The sequence below is a fragment of the Gobius niger genome, assembly GCF_951799975.1.
Source record: "Gobius niger genome assembly, chromosome: 1".
NCBI lineage: Eukaryota > Metazoa > Chordata > Actinopteri > Gobiiformes > Gobiidae > Gobius > Gobius niger.
The window spans coordinates 27226121-27242617 of NC_136852.1; the positions used below are offsets into that span (position 1 = coordinate 27226121).

Consider the following 16497-nt stretch of genomic DNA (forward strand, 5'->3'; position numbering starts at 1 on the left):
CCAATTACCTTCAGAAGTTGAATGAAGATTTCTGAATGATCACATGTTGACCCCCTGTGTGTAATCTAGCGTCAGTTCAAATACAGCTGCTCTGTGATGGTCTCAGGTGTCTGCTAGGAGACTATTGGTGAGCAGACAGCATCATGAAGTCCAAGAACACACCAGACAGATCCGGGATCTCAAAGTAGAGTTTAATACACCATCCAGGAATGGAAAGAATATGGCATCACTGCAAACCTACACAGACCCGGCCGTCCTCCTAAACTTACTTGCCGAATAAGGACAGCACTGACCACAGCTGTTACCAAGAAGCCTATGATGACCCTGGATGAACTGCAGAGAGCTACAGCTCAGGTGGGGGAAACTGTACACAGGACAACTATTAGTCAAACACTGCATAACCAAACCCAGCTTTAAACTTCTCAATAACTTTATCTCGGACCTGTCTGGTGTATTTCTTGGACTTCATGATGCTTCTGCTCCCCTATAGTCTCTTAACAGACCTCTGAGACCATCACAGAGCAGCTGTATTTGAACTGACATTAGATTACACACAGGTAGTCTCTATTTAGTCATTGGGTCAACATGTGATCATTCAGATATTTGTCACTTAGTGTGTGTCTTTCGATTTAAATGAAATATATTTATGTTTGTGGTCCATAGTATAGCAAAATGTCGAAAGTTAAAGGGGGGCCAATACTTCTGCAACCCACTGTACATGCCATACAGGTTTTCTTCTGCCTAATTTCCAGGTGGCTGAGCTTAAAGCGGTGGGGATCGATGGTCTTTGCTGCTCTGAAAGGCCTAGTCTTCACTGGAGATAACGCAGAGTGACAGGTGATGGGGAGACTTATCAGGAACATGTCGAGTCAATCTTCACGCTTCTCTGTCAGACGGCGGCGGAGGAGAGAGGAGCCAGATCAGACACGATTCAGGTGCGATGCTACGAAGGTGGTGTTGATTACTGCACACAAGGGAGGGCTAAAAGACGGATCATTTGGACTCGACGAGAGACGGGGAAAACATGTCTTCGGTGTCAGGCAAATGCGCACGATTTTTCAATTGAATTATTTATGCACCGTACTATTATCTAGCACCAGCGCCTTGAAAGGAAATAGCTGACTTCTGCGTAGGCTTTGTGGTGTGTACCGGCCTCACCTTTGCCAATGAGCACCCCGATCTTCGAGTCCAGCAGCCTCTCCGCTCGGCCGCAGTTGCGCGTGATGAGTTTGAGGACCGGCAGGAAGGGTCGGACATCGCAGAGTCGCCTGGTCTCGTCCTCCAGCTCCTCGTGCACGGCCGCCTGGTTCACGCACTCGAACATGTGGCTCTCCATCTCCCCCAGGGCCGGGAAGAGGGGGAAGGACTGCGCCTGCTTCCATAAGAGCTGGCGAGACACAGACAACAACTTACTGGAAATGTGTTAACTTCAAAGCCACAGACAAGATTTTCACTTTCCTACTTGGTCATTTGAGTTTTATTGCCTTGTTTTGCTCAATAGAAAATCAATGCTCCTGATCACGCTTGGAGCTAATGGTTTAGAAACGTTTTAACGAAAGCTCGGGCACATCGCAGCGAGAGGTTCTTAGCTCCGACTTCTTGATAATCTAAAGAGTTGTGAGAATCACATTACTTGCATTTCTTGGCGGTGTCATTGCAAGAGGGCAAGGATTGGTCAGAAGAGCCTCGCTAAGAAATCATACTATCCAAAGTCTCACATTACCAACAAATTGTAAACTAGCACACTTCATACAAAAAAAGCAGAAGGAACATTATTAATTATTATTAAAGATTGGGTGGTCCTAATATATTAGTAATGCTTTGTACTTCGGAGTATTTTTTGAGGAAAAAATATTCCAGGAATAGTTCCCTTTAATCCCGAACACACACTATGATTCATAAAGACCTTTTTTTTCAGAAAAGATTCTAAGTACAACCACATTTCTCACACTAAGCGGTCTATAAATCTCAAAATAAAAAAAAATCCCTCATGGCTAAACTTGACTAATACAAAATGAATGAGGGGAGTAATAGGAGTTAGTCTCAGTGGCTTGCTCGTTTGCTCGGACAGAGTTCAATATTATGTTGATTCCTCGAAAGTTTCGATACAGTCCTTTCCTCCAGTGATAAGAGTTCTCACGTGGAAAAGATGGCCGACCTCTTCATCCTTAACCTCGAGCTAAAAAACATCAGCTGATCAAAAGATCACACCGCACACGCTGGGATTTTTAATTGATGAAATATGATGTAAATAAACAAACATTTCACCAATCAAATCCTACAATGAGATATTTTTAGCCTTTAACCATCCTCACCAAAAAACATAGCTGGCCTTTAATGTCCTAATATGCAACATGCCTAAATGAAACACTCCAGTCAACAGTTTCTCTGGATTTTTATTTTAAATTGTTCTGATCCTGTCAGTGATCACAATATCTTCTCTTTAGCATGTTTGTGGTTTGCTATCGTCAACAATTTGGTACATTTGAATCCCTTCCTCCACAGTCAAACATCTACATTCATCATGGTCATCAAAACTAGCGGTATTTTCTGGACATGTCCATTATTCCAAGTAATTTAAAAAGCCTGAATAGACCTTTAATCAGACATCACATCCCATCTTGACAGCTATACTTTCCTACTTGAAAACCTTCTCACAGCCAAACATGCTCGTGAACAATGCAGCTGAAGTCGCCACAGTCCGAAGAGCCACAGAGGCCGGTGTGACCTCCCCTTCACAGGGTTAGCCCAGTCATGCGTGATATCATGAGCTAAAGCTGAAGCTCCAGCGACAAACAAAAACAATAGCTCGCCGCGGAACAAACAGGTCTGACAAAACAGCACTGAGCGAACAACTGCAGAGCTGGTTTTCTCAGTCAGGTCAATGAGGGCAAGTTATATTTACGACATTTATGTGGTGTGATATGTTGCAATAATCAGAGCAACAACAGAACTCACAACCTATACTTATTGCATTTTAGAAGCTAGTTATTTTCACAGGTATCTCTGTATAGGTGGGTAGCACCAAAGCAATAGCTGGTGTGCATCTTCTTAAATGAGAACTCCTCGTAGCGCTGCCGTTGACTGCATCACGGCTTATGCAGCTGTGGAGGCTCTGCAGAATCTAAAAATTCTTAAAAAGGAATCTCTTGACAATTATCAATATGGAGAAAATAATCGGGAGGTCATTGTGAGAGTAGCGCCAGACAAGAGTAATAGAAGTGCATGACTACTGACCAGTTTGATGTGCTGAATGGTGGCCTCTCGCGGGACCTCCATCTGGATGTAGATGCCGGTGGGTAGGAGGAAGTCCACGGTGATGTGAGCCGGAGCGTGGCCGGACAGGGGCGAGTGCGCCGCCCAGATGTCCAGGAGGTCTGTCATGGCAGGAGGCATGGCACTCAGCAGCAGCAGCTCGCACTACCTCAACCATATGGACCTGAGGGAGAGAGAGAGAGGGGGGGTGGCATATACAAAAGCATATTAAAAATGTGTAAAACCACTTCAGCAGCAAAGACATTAAAAAGATCGTAATAAACCATTTTGCACTGTTGGTTCTCTGTTGTTCCGTCAGTCCTTTTGTCAAACATGCACTGATTTTTTTGGGATGTGCTGGAGAAGGCTTTGTGGTCACACTCTCCCATCATCAATACAAGATCTTGGTGAAAAAAATGAATGCAACAATGGATCTTTTTGACATCATAGAAGCTTATTGAAACAATGCGATAGAGAATGTGTGCTGTAATCAAAGCTAAAGGCCTTACAACCAAATAATATTGGAGTGTGTGACCTTTTTTGTGGATACTTTTGTTTAGATCAGGCAGTGTAATTGTATCATTGGATTTGCAGATACTCAATTATTTGTATCAGTATCCAAACTGAACAAATGTATCAGTGCATCTTTAGACTAGTTTGAGTAGGAGAAGTTGTTTGCATCAATATTGTGCCAACCTGGAAAGTTTGGAAACCAACCCCTGTGTGGTATTAGTCTCATCCTGCCTTTTTCTAGCACAGTCATATCTCAAACATGCCATCTCATCTCATTTTATTTTTTTCCCCCCTGTAAAATGCTGACACAGCGCACATATCCATTGCCACTCCGTCTCGCAGTGGCAGCAGAGTGCAGAGGGCAGCCGGAGTCCGGTGGATTGGACTTGGGTCGGAGCCAGGACTCGGAAGAATGCCCACTAAGCAAACAGAACAAAAGGTCAGCCTCTCATGTAGCGGCCACAAAAAGCTCCCACTTAATACAAGGATACCGCACGTTTGTTAAGACTACTGGGATAGAATACTACAAGTAAAAGCGTTTGGGTCTGCACTACAGGGTTAGCAGGTTTGAGACAAGACATTTTTGGCCTGTGGTGGAATCGTCTTTCATCACTTTCTGGATGCTTCCCATGAAAAATTAAAAAAAATCCAATGTTCTACAGTATTTTGGTACATCGGAGCACTTTCTTTTGCCCTTTGTTCCATAACACACTCAAACAGAGCAGGTGCCAAGATAATTATGATCTAAAGCGTGAGGTGCTGGAGTGTGTACTTAGGTGCTTGCACACTGATCTGACGGATTACGTTAAATCTTTAAACACACAGCATGTGCGAAGTCATGTTTTTACCACAGCATAACAAACGTGAGGACAATAACATAACCAGCGCAAGGTAGGGAGCGAAAGAGTGGGGTGAAGAGCAAGGAGACGTTCAGCAAATTGTCAGCGCAGAGACTTGAACCTACAACACAGAGGAACGGAAGAGTATTCGGCCTTATGCGCAGCAGCCTTAACACTACCTCAGGCGTGTCCAAAAAGAAGAAATCCATTGTAGTTTTAGCATTTTCAGCGGGGCAATTAAAAGTGAGTCCGCGGGCCGTAGTTTGGACACCCCTGCACTAGACTATTGATGGCACACAAGGTATGGTAATTCATTACGACAATGCAATGTGAAAACAAAATGAAATTGAAATGATTTTGGCATTTTGTCATCGACGCCATGCCTTAGGTACTTTATCCGGTTCTTTTTTTGGACACAAGATCAAATCACTTCGATTCATTTCACAAGGTCTGGCTCTTATGGTGCGTTCCAGGCAAATGGCAACTGGTAGTTTTGTTTTTGTGGAAAACAACGATTTCCGACCTCAGAGCGTTCCAGCTGAATAAAGTTGTATGAAAACAAAGCGGCTAATGCTACAGCAGTTAGCGAATACAATGCTAACGTTTCTCCACACCAGAAATAATGCCAAACATGCTACGCTTATACTTATGTTGAAGGCTGTGACCAAAAGTAATGTTCACATCAGTTTTATCACTAGCTACACTCCTCCACCGGGGGCCGCAATTGCCGTCTTCATCTCGTATCTGAACTCGGAGCAGTCTGGACATATCCGAGTTAACAACTTGGAATTACCACTATCAAGGCAAGCGGAAAAGGTGGAAAATTTACCAGTTGCCTTGAACGCACCCTTAAATATATTACAGGCTTTCTTTAGAATGAATTGTATGACATACAATAGACTGAATGTCTGTCTTCAAGGTAATTACAACTTTAAAATTAGACATCCCCATTTCTCTAAACTGTTAATGATCTTGGAAAAGAAGTGCACGTTAGTTGCATCTAAAATAAACTATTGTTTCAAATTACATCCATCGCTTGGCCCAAGTAACAAACCCTTCCAGCTAGAGGTTAACACCAGAGTTCCCTTTCGCTGGTTTATAAAGTGACCAAACTTTTACCAGCCGCCGTCCAAAAACCCACAGCCTGGTTTCCCTCTGCGCCTGCCGCGGCCCGCCCCGTCTAACCACTTCCACCTGATGTTTTCCCATTCGCTGGTCCTTAAGTGGCCAGCTACATTCCTACAGGCCAAGCACGTTCCATTTCCATCGGGCTTTGGGGATACGCATTAAAAATGACAAGAGCTGATTGCCGCTAATGGCTCTGAGTGCTTCGGTTGCTATAGGAAGAGACACAATGAGGATGGAGAGGATCACTTATCAGGAATGCGAACGGACCACTGGGCGGCTTTGAGCTCCTGTGTCGTTTGATCTTCAACAACAATCTTTAAATATTGTGATTTAATTTGCACTGTGATTTCAGTACTTTATACGCTTTTCTAATAGAGCTACAATATAAAGTGGTGAGTGCTCAGATCCAGGGCCATGTGGGGTTTTTGCTCTGTGGAGTTTGCATTTTCTCCCTGTGTTTGGGTGGGTTTCCTCCGTTTAAGTGTCCAAAACTTTACAATGCTACTGTATAATGCAAGAAACCACAATATATCACAATATAACAGGTTTTCCATGTATGATTTGACCAATTTGGTTCCCTCTGGGCCTGACTTGGTCTTCTTCCAATGATATAATTAGATAAAAAACAAACAACAAAACAATAGGAGACATACTGTGTTGAAATGGCTTAATAAATTACTGCAATAAAATTGTTGCCAGAATAACCATGAAAGTTATTGAATATTGCATTTTTCGTCTAATTTTGTGCAGGCCTTTCCAGACTGAAATAGACACATGCCGCAGAACAGACTGTACCGCCCTTTGTATTTGGCTTTTTAACAACTACCCATCAGTTAATCATTAGAAGGTTAACTAAAGGAGAAAACTAACTTTTTTGAAACTGAATTTCATTTTGTCATTTATCCTCATGCCACCCAGCCGTGCTGTCCTGGTATACAAGCCACCTCACCCGCCCGCTGGAGAGAGCTGAGCCCCATGGTGGATTTGTGCCGTCTTGTTCTTTGTACAAGTTAGAAAGCCCTTTAGGCAAACTCGCTTTAAGAGTGGCCTATTCAGCTACACTGCTCATTTGTATTCTCTGCACAAATGTAGCTATACATTCCCCCGCACAAAAGTTCCAAGAATAAGGAAGGGAAATGCATTTCTAAATATACAGATTTAATGTTTTATCTTATTCCCACCAGTGATGGCTGTATAGTCCAAGCAACTACGGGCCTTTGGCAAACAATACTTTGGGTATCTTGCTTCACTTCCTTGTTATCAGAGCTGGGTAGTTACCAAATATTTACTCAAGAGTAATATTTCTTTCAAATAATTCTACTCAAGTAAAAGTTAAAACGTACTTGGAGGAAAATGCTCCTTAAAAAGGGACTATACAGAGTTTAAAAATGTTAAAACTAAGTTTTTTCCTCCCCCGACACTACCTAGCAATGTCCTAGTGTGTAATGAGCTCAAACCTGTTCACCACAACTGCCTCTAAAATCCTGCACTGTCACTCAAAAAGTTGTTAATTCGGTCCGAAGTGCCGTCATGCATGAGCTTAATATAGAGACTGCGATTACACGTAAGCCCTGCGATGGCAGTAGTGAGCATAAAATGACCAACTTGCATCTTGTCTCTTTAAGCAAAGAGATAAAACAGCCAGAGTTCTTTTCAATGACGCCATAAATTGTGTGAAACAAAACATTTTTGTGCTCTTTACTAAGAAAATTCCCAGAAAATGGCATGAAATACAGAAAATTTAGTCAGTGGAAAAAGTCCAATTATTTTTTACAAAAGTAGAAAAAAAAAAGTAAAACTACTCTCAATTTCTTCAAAAAGCTACTCGAGTACATGTGTTTAGTAGGCCTGGTAAGGAACTAGTGACAAAGCAGAACACAAAGGAGAGTAAAGCGGGATAATCCCAGAGACTAGCTTTAATAATGGCAGGTTTGGAGGATGACATTTCCACCTCTCAATCATATTGTTATCCAACCATGAAGCTGACACACTTTCACAGTCAGAGTGACTCCTCAGGTGAGCCGTGGTGAGCGAGCGTGTGTTTGCAATAAGGTTTACAGCTTTGTTGAAGAATGGGTAATAAAGTAATACATCTTGAATATCCTGTCCCCTGACAAGTCATTGCATGTGATTAGAATTATTTTCAGCATGTCCAGGACCAGGAGTAAGCATATGAAAGGCTGGAAATGTGATCAATCAAATAAATGCAATGTTATTTCACATTTATAGTCATTCAAATGATCTGTGCAGGCTCTCCATCGCCCACAAATTATTACAATTGTAAATATTTTCAAACATCGTCGACTGGATTGTGTTGATCGAGTTGAGGATGCTTCCCTTCAATCTTCGGGAGCTTTTTCTCTCACTTGTGGTCATATTTTAAAAGAGTAAACACAAGAGCTTAGGTCTATTTAAACTACAAATAAGACGAGTGTGCCATAATCCCACCTCCTACACTTGTTTACACTTACACTGATAGGACAACATTCGGACTAAAATGTGCTACTTATTTTGCCCATCAGTACAGAATGTGGAGAGTTCCATGTCATTCTTTGGCGTCACGACTTGCTCAACAGTACAATGGCACAATATACCAATCGCAGCAGGAACATATAAATCATAGGGTCAGACAGCTCTACTACAGTACTGCACACGCCATTTAAAACCATCCTAAATAGACTTACGAGCCAAAAAAGCAAAGCAAATAGAGGCCCACCAACACGCTAGTCTCACTGACAGAGGACTACAGTATCAAAGTCACGGAGTGCACATGGCCCAGGTGAGGGGCCGGGTGAGTGAGGCTGCGCTGGCCGGTATCCAGAGGTCTCAGAGGAGGTCAGGTTTCACTGGAGGATCAGAGCAGCATGACGAGGGAGAGAGGGGGGGAGAGGGGGGAGATATGGGCTGCAGGTATATCACTGTCAGCGAGCGGCCTGCTCCCTGAAGCGCTCGCGGGCGCCACACTTTCGACGTAACACCAACCCTCTCCACATGTGCCGAGTCAGTGTTGCAAAAGCAGTAGATTTTGTATTTGTGCAACAGCTCCGGTGACGATGGGAAAACGGCGGACTGGGCAATAATACCGCGCTCCGTCGTTCTCACGCTTCGCTCGTGGACTTTGTGGGCAAACGAGGGCAGAGCATTTTTGGACAGGAGAAGCATGTTTAATTCATTACTTTTTTTTTTTTTTTTTTTTTTAGAGAGAGAGTTGAGGCCCATTAGACATCAGGGGAATTTTTAATGTGACCCAGGCCACTTTCATATGTGCTCCTAAATCTGTTACGAATCAGATTTTTTTTTTTTTTTTGCGATGCGACTGCAGTCTGAACGGCCAGGCCAGGTCGCATTCTTCCGACCTGCACGTCATGGACGCACCACAAACGCCTTCCATTCTGCGTTAAAGTAGACCGGAACGAGACGGAAACACTTGTTATGAACTGAATCTGAGGGAGAGTAAACTGCTCACCTCACTGTCCACTGCAACATTGTATTTTTCTGCACAGAGGTCTCTGCTCTACAACAGGTCCGAGCCCCCCAAAACTGTCTCTGCAGTCTTAAAATGTGAACAAGAAAAAAACAAAAAAAAGTTGATCACGCCAAACCAGCAAAGAAACAAGAATGTAAAGACAGACTCCGTTATAAAACATCCAAATAAAACAGCCATGTAAACATTATTACTGTAACTTTTCAACTCAAGTTTATTTGTATAATGGCACATTTAAAAAACTACTTCCGTTAGTTGAAGTGCTTCACAATAACAATTTGTCACATAGATAAAGATAGATTTAAACTACATGAGTTACAACAAGCAAGTTCAAATTTGGGAGGATGTTTTAAAAATACTTTGGAGGCCATAACTGTCAAATGAAACAGGACTGAAACCTGCTCACACCTGCAGGACTCCACAATGTGTTAAACTAATCTTGCACAAACAGCTGAGGTGTTGAGGCTTGTTGGAAACCTCCGCTTTTCTTTATCCCCACCTGACCCGAGCACTTTTCACACAGTTTGGATTTACCCAAATCTAAAAGCTTTGTGGAAAAAAAAAAAGAAAGTGTCAAAATAGCGACAAAAGGGAGGATGAAAAGACAAACAAAAAAAGTGCTGCAAAAGAGTGAATGAAATGCAACAAGCGACAAAAACATGATTAAAAAGTGATGAAAAGGCAAAAAAACAAAACAAATAAGACAAGAGCAACAAAAAAGTGCAAAAAATAACACATGTGCTGGAAAAGCGAGAAAACACAATAAAACATGATGAAGCGATAAAGGAAGTGATGAAGAAAGCAACAAAAAACCGACATAACAGCAAAAAAAACAGACGAAAACGAGACGAAAACAGACGAAAATGAGACAAAAAAGACAAAAAACAGACGAAAACAAGACAAAAAACAGACAAAAATGAGACAAAAAACAGATGAAAATGAGACAAAACCAGACAAAAACCAGACAAAAAACAGACAAAAAACAGACAAAAAACAGACAAAAAAACAGACAAAAATGAGACAAAAAGACAAAAAACAGACGAAAGACAAAAAACAGAACAAAAAAACCTACAAAAACCAGACGAAAACCAGACGAAAACCAGACAAAAACCAGACAAAAAACAGACAAAAAACAGACGAAAACCAGACGAAAACCAGACAAAAACCAGACAAAAACCAGACAAAAAAACAGACAAAAATGAGACAAAAAGACAAAAAACAGACGCAACGAGACAAAAAACAGATGAAAATGAGACAACAACAAAAAACAGACAAAAAAACCTACAAAAAAACCTACAAAAAACAGACGAAAACAAGACAAAAATGCGCCGACAACGTAAGACCATTTTGTAAGTCTTAGCTTTCAAATGAGGCGTCGCACTGGCCTATAGTTTGTAAGCTCCAGTCAAGAGGCTTTTAGATTTGGGTAAAGCCGAACTGGAGAAAATGCGCCCGGTTAAGAGGTTAAGAACAGACACCGATTCCAATCCTCACACACTCACTATTGGGCTAAACAACAAGTTTGAAGCAAGTCTGCGAGACGCTCCAGCATGAAATGACCTGCAACTATACCTCTCACACAACTAATACAACTATACAAATGATAAAGTGATGACATATCAAAGTTCAATTTAGAATAAATTATTTTCCAACCACATGATTAATGACCAGCGGCGGCGTGTTGTGAAGACTTGCGCTGTAACGGCTTTCTTAAACAGCAGTGTTACTCAGCACTATCTCTGAGGGACAGTTAAAGGCCTGTCCGCCGCTCCACAACAGAGTGCGTCTTTGTGGCTGTCAAAAAAAAAAAAAAAAGTCCAAACAGAAAAACTCAGTGAGCTTATGTTCGGTCTGCTGTGTGTGTTTGTGAATGGACATTTGTGGGGGATTAAGGATCCTGTGACACACCAACTTCCATCTGCCCTAAAAATACATGTGCGCAAAAGAGGATCCGACACCTCCTCCTCGTAGTCACACAGTGCTTCTCAAACTGTGGGGCTTGGGACTTTTTCAGATTGCGCTTCAGTATTTGGACCTGTTTTATCCCCAGTTTAGACGACATTTACGCCCGTTTGAGAACCAATTTAGCAATCCAGGCCTCGTGCTACTTGAAAAGGTCAAGCCTTTTATGAGGTGGCATGAAAACTTATGAGAGTCACTACAATGGAGGCTATTGAACAAGTTGAGAGCAGCTTTTTAGGATAAAGATGGGTTGAACCAGTAACAAGGCGACTCTTTCCCTACTAGGGCAGTAAAACATCCTCAGTAATAAAACCATGCCGTCCGAATGACGCCTTGAGAACCTTTGTCTCCTGTTCTAAAGAGAATAATGAAGGGAAGATGAAATGATCTCCAAAAGACACGAGGTTGCAGATGAGATTTTGCGGTAACATACAGCAAAGGTTTGGGCACCCTGCAGAGTAAATGCCTTATCGTAGGCCCCAACAATATGGCAATATCACAGCTTTAAACACTTTTCGAGGCAGCCAACAGTCTTTCAACTCAAGTTTGAGAGATTTCTGTCCTCTCCTCCTCACAAGTCTTTGGATCCACAGATCTTCAATCACGTGCTTAGGTCAAGAAACTACGAAGCCCAAGGCAAAACCTTCAGAAAAGGACCTCTTGATGTCGTCCATCGTGGATTTGGAAGTGTGTTTAGAATCATTGCTCACTTGTGGAAGCCGTTCAACTTTACGACTTCAGCTTTTTCACAGATGGTGTAACGTGTTCCTCCAGAATTTGTTGGAAATTAATTGAAATCCATGAAGGCATCCTCTTTCCTGTGGCACTGCTTGCAACACAACCCCAAAGGCGAAACAGTTGGACAGAAGTTCTTTTCATGAAACTCTCTGACCCTTCCTCTCCAAATGAACCTTTGCTAATTCCTGCCCAAAAGTTCTTTCTTAACCCCCCCCGAAAAGAAAGAGTCTTGTCCAAGTGCTATGTCTAAATGTTTGCATCCCACTGTAGAACATTTTGGTCAGAATTTTAATTGATTTTTCATATCTGTACTTCCTAAACTCATGGCCTTGAGAGCGTGCTCCTTTAGGATCAATGTGTTCTATTGTTACAAATCAAAGCTTACACAGAGTCTTTACAGGAAGAGGAACTGTGGATGACAAAAAAGTCCATCAACACGTCCAAATCTCATGACCATGACACAATTATACAATCTGGGATGAAATGTGTTGCCTGCAAGTCTAACCATAAGATATTACATCTTTCAAAAACCGTTTGCTCAGATCAACGTACATATTTGAGCCAGATCCACCCATTGGAACTCATCTAGAAATCCCAAGCGAAGAGTCAAAATATGAATGAGCGAACTTGTAAAATGTGGAACTTCTGCTATAGTTCGGAGGCGCATGAGCTGACCACATCCGGGCGAGACGGCGTGCGTCACTACGTTCGACCACAAATCGCGCCCTCTCTCCCCGCTCAGACAGGAAACACTGACGGCGCTCGGGGACAGCAGTGACACACACACACCCAAAGTCCCCCCCCCGCTACCACCACCGCCATAGCAACTCATTCACAAAAAAAAAAAAAGAAAAAATCACTGCGGTCTGAGTCAGAGCCCCGTGCCCTTGTTTACAGCGTGTCAAAGTGAGCCCACAGTGGAGGAATTTACAGCAGCGTTTGAACCGCGGTGGGATTAGTGGAGCTATAGGAGGCGACTGGCACAGAGATTACGCCCAGTCATAATCTCACATGTGTTTGTATAATGTGTTTGTTTGACAAGTGATCAAACTAAACTTTGGATACAGTACTAGCTAAAAAAAAAAAGAAAAAGCCGGCTTGCTGGAACATCTGTGAGGCTCTAATCTTTTCCCAGAAAGGATTGACATTGATTTTACTGTACCCGCTTTGGCTGCAGACTCTCAAAGTTGCGTCACTTCACAAGCACCTTCACCGAGATGTGCCCCTGAAAAAGTGTCAACTGGGTTAAGTATCTCTTCTGCTACGGTGTCCCGATGACAAGAGACGTGCGTAGAGTGGCCAAAAATTGTACTAAAGAAAGAGGAATGTTAAATTAAAATCATTTTGCTTAAATAACTACCGAAAATGTTTTAGAGTAGTTTTCATGTATATCAACAGACAAAACAGAAAATGTAAACTTGTCTATACAATATCATATTCCAAACATAATAAACCATGCAACACATTTTTCTTAAAAGGGGACGATACAGAGTTTAAAAATGTTAAAACTAAGTATTTTCCTCCCCCTACATGTTCCAGCAATGTCCTAATGTGTAGAATGAGCTCAGACCTGTTCACCACATCTGCCTCTAAAATCCTGCACTGTCACTCAAAAAGTTGTTACTTTGGGTCTGAAATGCCGTCATGCACGAGCTTAATATGGAGACTGCAATTACACGCAAGACCTGAAGTGGCAGTAGTGAGCATAAAATGACCAACTTGCATCTAGTCTCTTTAACCTCTTAACTCCCGCCTGAACCGAGAGGATCTTTATCCTCACGTCAGATTTTTTTTTCCATCATTTTTTTGTTGGGTGTTCAACTCATTTTTTAAAACTTTTTTGTCATTATTTTTGACATTTTTTAATCACATTTTTGATATTTTTCTTTGTCACATTTTTGTCATTTTCGTCAATTTGTCCAATTTTTTTGTCCAATTTTTTGTCAAATTTTTTGTCAAATTTTTGTCCAATTTTTCTCACTTTTTTGTCACATTTCCATCATTGTTTTCGTCTCAGTTTTGTTGCTTTTTTCACAGCTTTTTTACAGAAGCTTTTTGACTGGGGTAAAGCCAAACTGGAGAAAATGCGCTTGGTTCAGGTGGGAGTTAAGGGGTTAAAAAGGTACACCGAGTAACATTTTGGACAATACCATTGCCGGCAAAAGAAAACATGCTCCTATGACCAGCTCGACACGGAAAATGCTATTCCTGCAGTGTGTAAAAAAAGAGTGGATTTGGATGAGAAACTAACCTGTTTAAATCTCAAATTCTACTGCCTTTCGTCACATCTCCATTGAGACGAGCTGAAGACGTACCCACTCCCGGAAAAGTTTACAGTCATATCTTCGGAGGGGTGAGAGGGTGCATTTTTCAATGATGAAAATATCTGTCATAAAATAAATGCTCGTGTTTCAATTTTATTTAGTCAGGTAAAATTCTACGTGGTGTGGCTTTAAGATACGATAATTATAATTGCTTCAAAGAATTTAACTTGTTTCAAACGTCAACATGAATCTTTTGTCACCTGCATACAGTATTTACTCAGGATGGACGAAATGTTTTGCTCAAGTAAGAACCTGTTATTTCAAAACACACGGCCTGACCTAAAAAAAGAGAGAAAAAAAAAAAAAAAAGGAGAGAAGAAAGTCACATGCTTTTGTTGTTGGCGTGCCTTTAGCTTTGATTATAGCCCTCGAAGATCCAGTGTTGTGTTCATTTTTCATTGCTGGGAGAGTGACCACTGTGCACAGCCTTCTCCGGCACATCCCAAACATTCTCAAGATCTGGACTCTCAGGCGGCCAATCCATATGTGAAAATAATGTCTAATGCTCCCTGATCCACTCTTTCACAATGTGAACCCGATGAACCCTGGCATTGTCATCTTGGAATATGCCCGTGCCATCAGGGAGATATGGAATAACCTGGTCATTCAGGCTGGTCAGGTACTTGGCTGATTTTAATTTTCTGTTTCTAGACCTGACCAACTGCAGCAACAGATCATTATAGTTAGGCAGTGAATCAACACTCAAATTAAAAACGGTGTGATAAAATCTCCTTCAAAAAGGTTACGTGAGAAAATGTACAAACAAGTACTATCTGCCGCTGGATATAAAACACTCTCACACAGAATAATGACTATGCTATCAGCTTGAAGAGGTGCCGCACATGGCGTAATATTCAAACCCTAGATTTGTTTATTTCCCACTGTTCCGACACATCACCGAGCACACTTTCTGCCTCACATATCACACCACAAAAGAGCCTTAGACACTGGAATATATATATTTAAAAACAAAGCAATAGTTAAAATGCACACCGACTTCCATCTGAAGCCCATTTATCATTTGGAGCTCGGCAGGTCCATCGGTTATGAGCTCTTAGCCTGAGAGCACTGGAGACAGTAATAGCAGTAATTGGACATTACAGCTGAGTGACCTGAGAGTGACCTTCTGTGTGGGCTTTCAAAGACTGGGCCACGAACAGACGCTGAAAACGCGATCTTTACTCCGACCATCTGACGGAGTTCAACAGTTTGGCCAAAAGAGGAAAACAAAAACACATGGGAAGTTCAAAAATATGCAAAGGTTTAGTTTTAGTCACGATTTTCCTATTTGGGTTCCATTCTTGCCTTGGTTTTTGATCCGGATTTTTCACACAGTCGTCAATGTTGAGATTGTAATGCTAGTTTTCTTCTACCTTTACATCTTAGTTTGAATGTCAGAGTGAAAAATAGGCCATGCTCACCTTTTGAAAAGCTCATTTTATGGCGTTTTGTCAGTTAATTTCTGGAACTCTACGGCTCGCTAATGAACAGCTCGGCGCTCTCTCGTCTTTCCTACGTGTCTTCATTCATAAAAATTGACATGTTTAGCATACATGTGTAGCATGAAAGGGAGAGGGCGCATGGAACACATTCTCTGTTATAGCTGGTGATCCGGTTGAGGTACGCAGCTCATCTTGGGCTCAAAGCTGTCCTAAGCAATGTCTTTTTGAATTTTTTTTTAGCAGTAGGTAGAGTACCTGGTTTTCCCCCTTCGCCCATGCCCCTCCCTCCCCTCCACACCATAGACCACACGCTGTTCTGATTGCATTCAATGAGATATGGAAATTTCATTAATCTTGTGTGAAATCAGCATAAATAAGATACGTTGCATTTATTCAACAAGCTCTTTTTTTGGCATTTAGAACATAATACTTCCATTTAGAACCAGGTTTACAGTGCAGAACTTTTTCCAACTCAACCCAGCCTCTCCGCCACTATATTACATTGTTCTCCATCATGTCAGCTTTCTTCGATCTAAATTTCATCAATCTGTGACTCCGTATGTGTCCACAGCACTACTTTGAGCAGACTCACAAAGTTCCATCTGAAGCCTGTCCCGTAAAGGTGTTTTTTTAGGGTCCTGGGACCGAACGGGGCCGAGTTGCAACCGACGGTCCTCGCTGGTAATGACCCAAGGTGCTCTAATGAAAAATAGTAGTTAGGAAAAGGTAGCAAACAGTTGCCTGGGGAGGGGGGGGGGGGGGGGTCTGGCTCCCGGACGAACTGAAATGGCACTGTAATCCAAATATGGTCA

The 16497-nt window shown here is 42.0% G+C and overlaps 1 protein-coding gene across 1 annotated transcript in view; it reads right to left on the reverse strand.

The window, feature by feature from the left end:
• The window catches only part of pik3cb (phosphatidylinositol-4,5-bisphosphate 3-kinase, catalytic subunit beta), a 70843-nt gene that overhangs the window by 23859 nt on the left and 30487 nt on the right, over positions 1-16497 (reverse strand). The window contains exons 3-4 of the mRNA XM_079559160.1: positions 3238-3439; positions 1159-1387 (exon numbers count right to left, since the gene is read on the reverse strand). Coding sequence (XP_079415286.1) covers positions 1159-1387; positions 3238-3396 — 388 coding nt within the window. The 5' untranslated portion in view covers positions 3397-3439. The remainder of the gene's footprint in view (positions 1-1158; positions 1388-3237; positions 3440-16497) is intronic.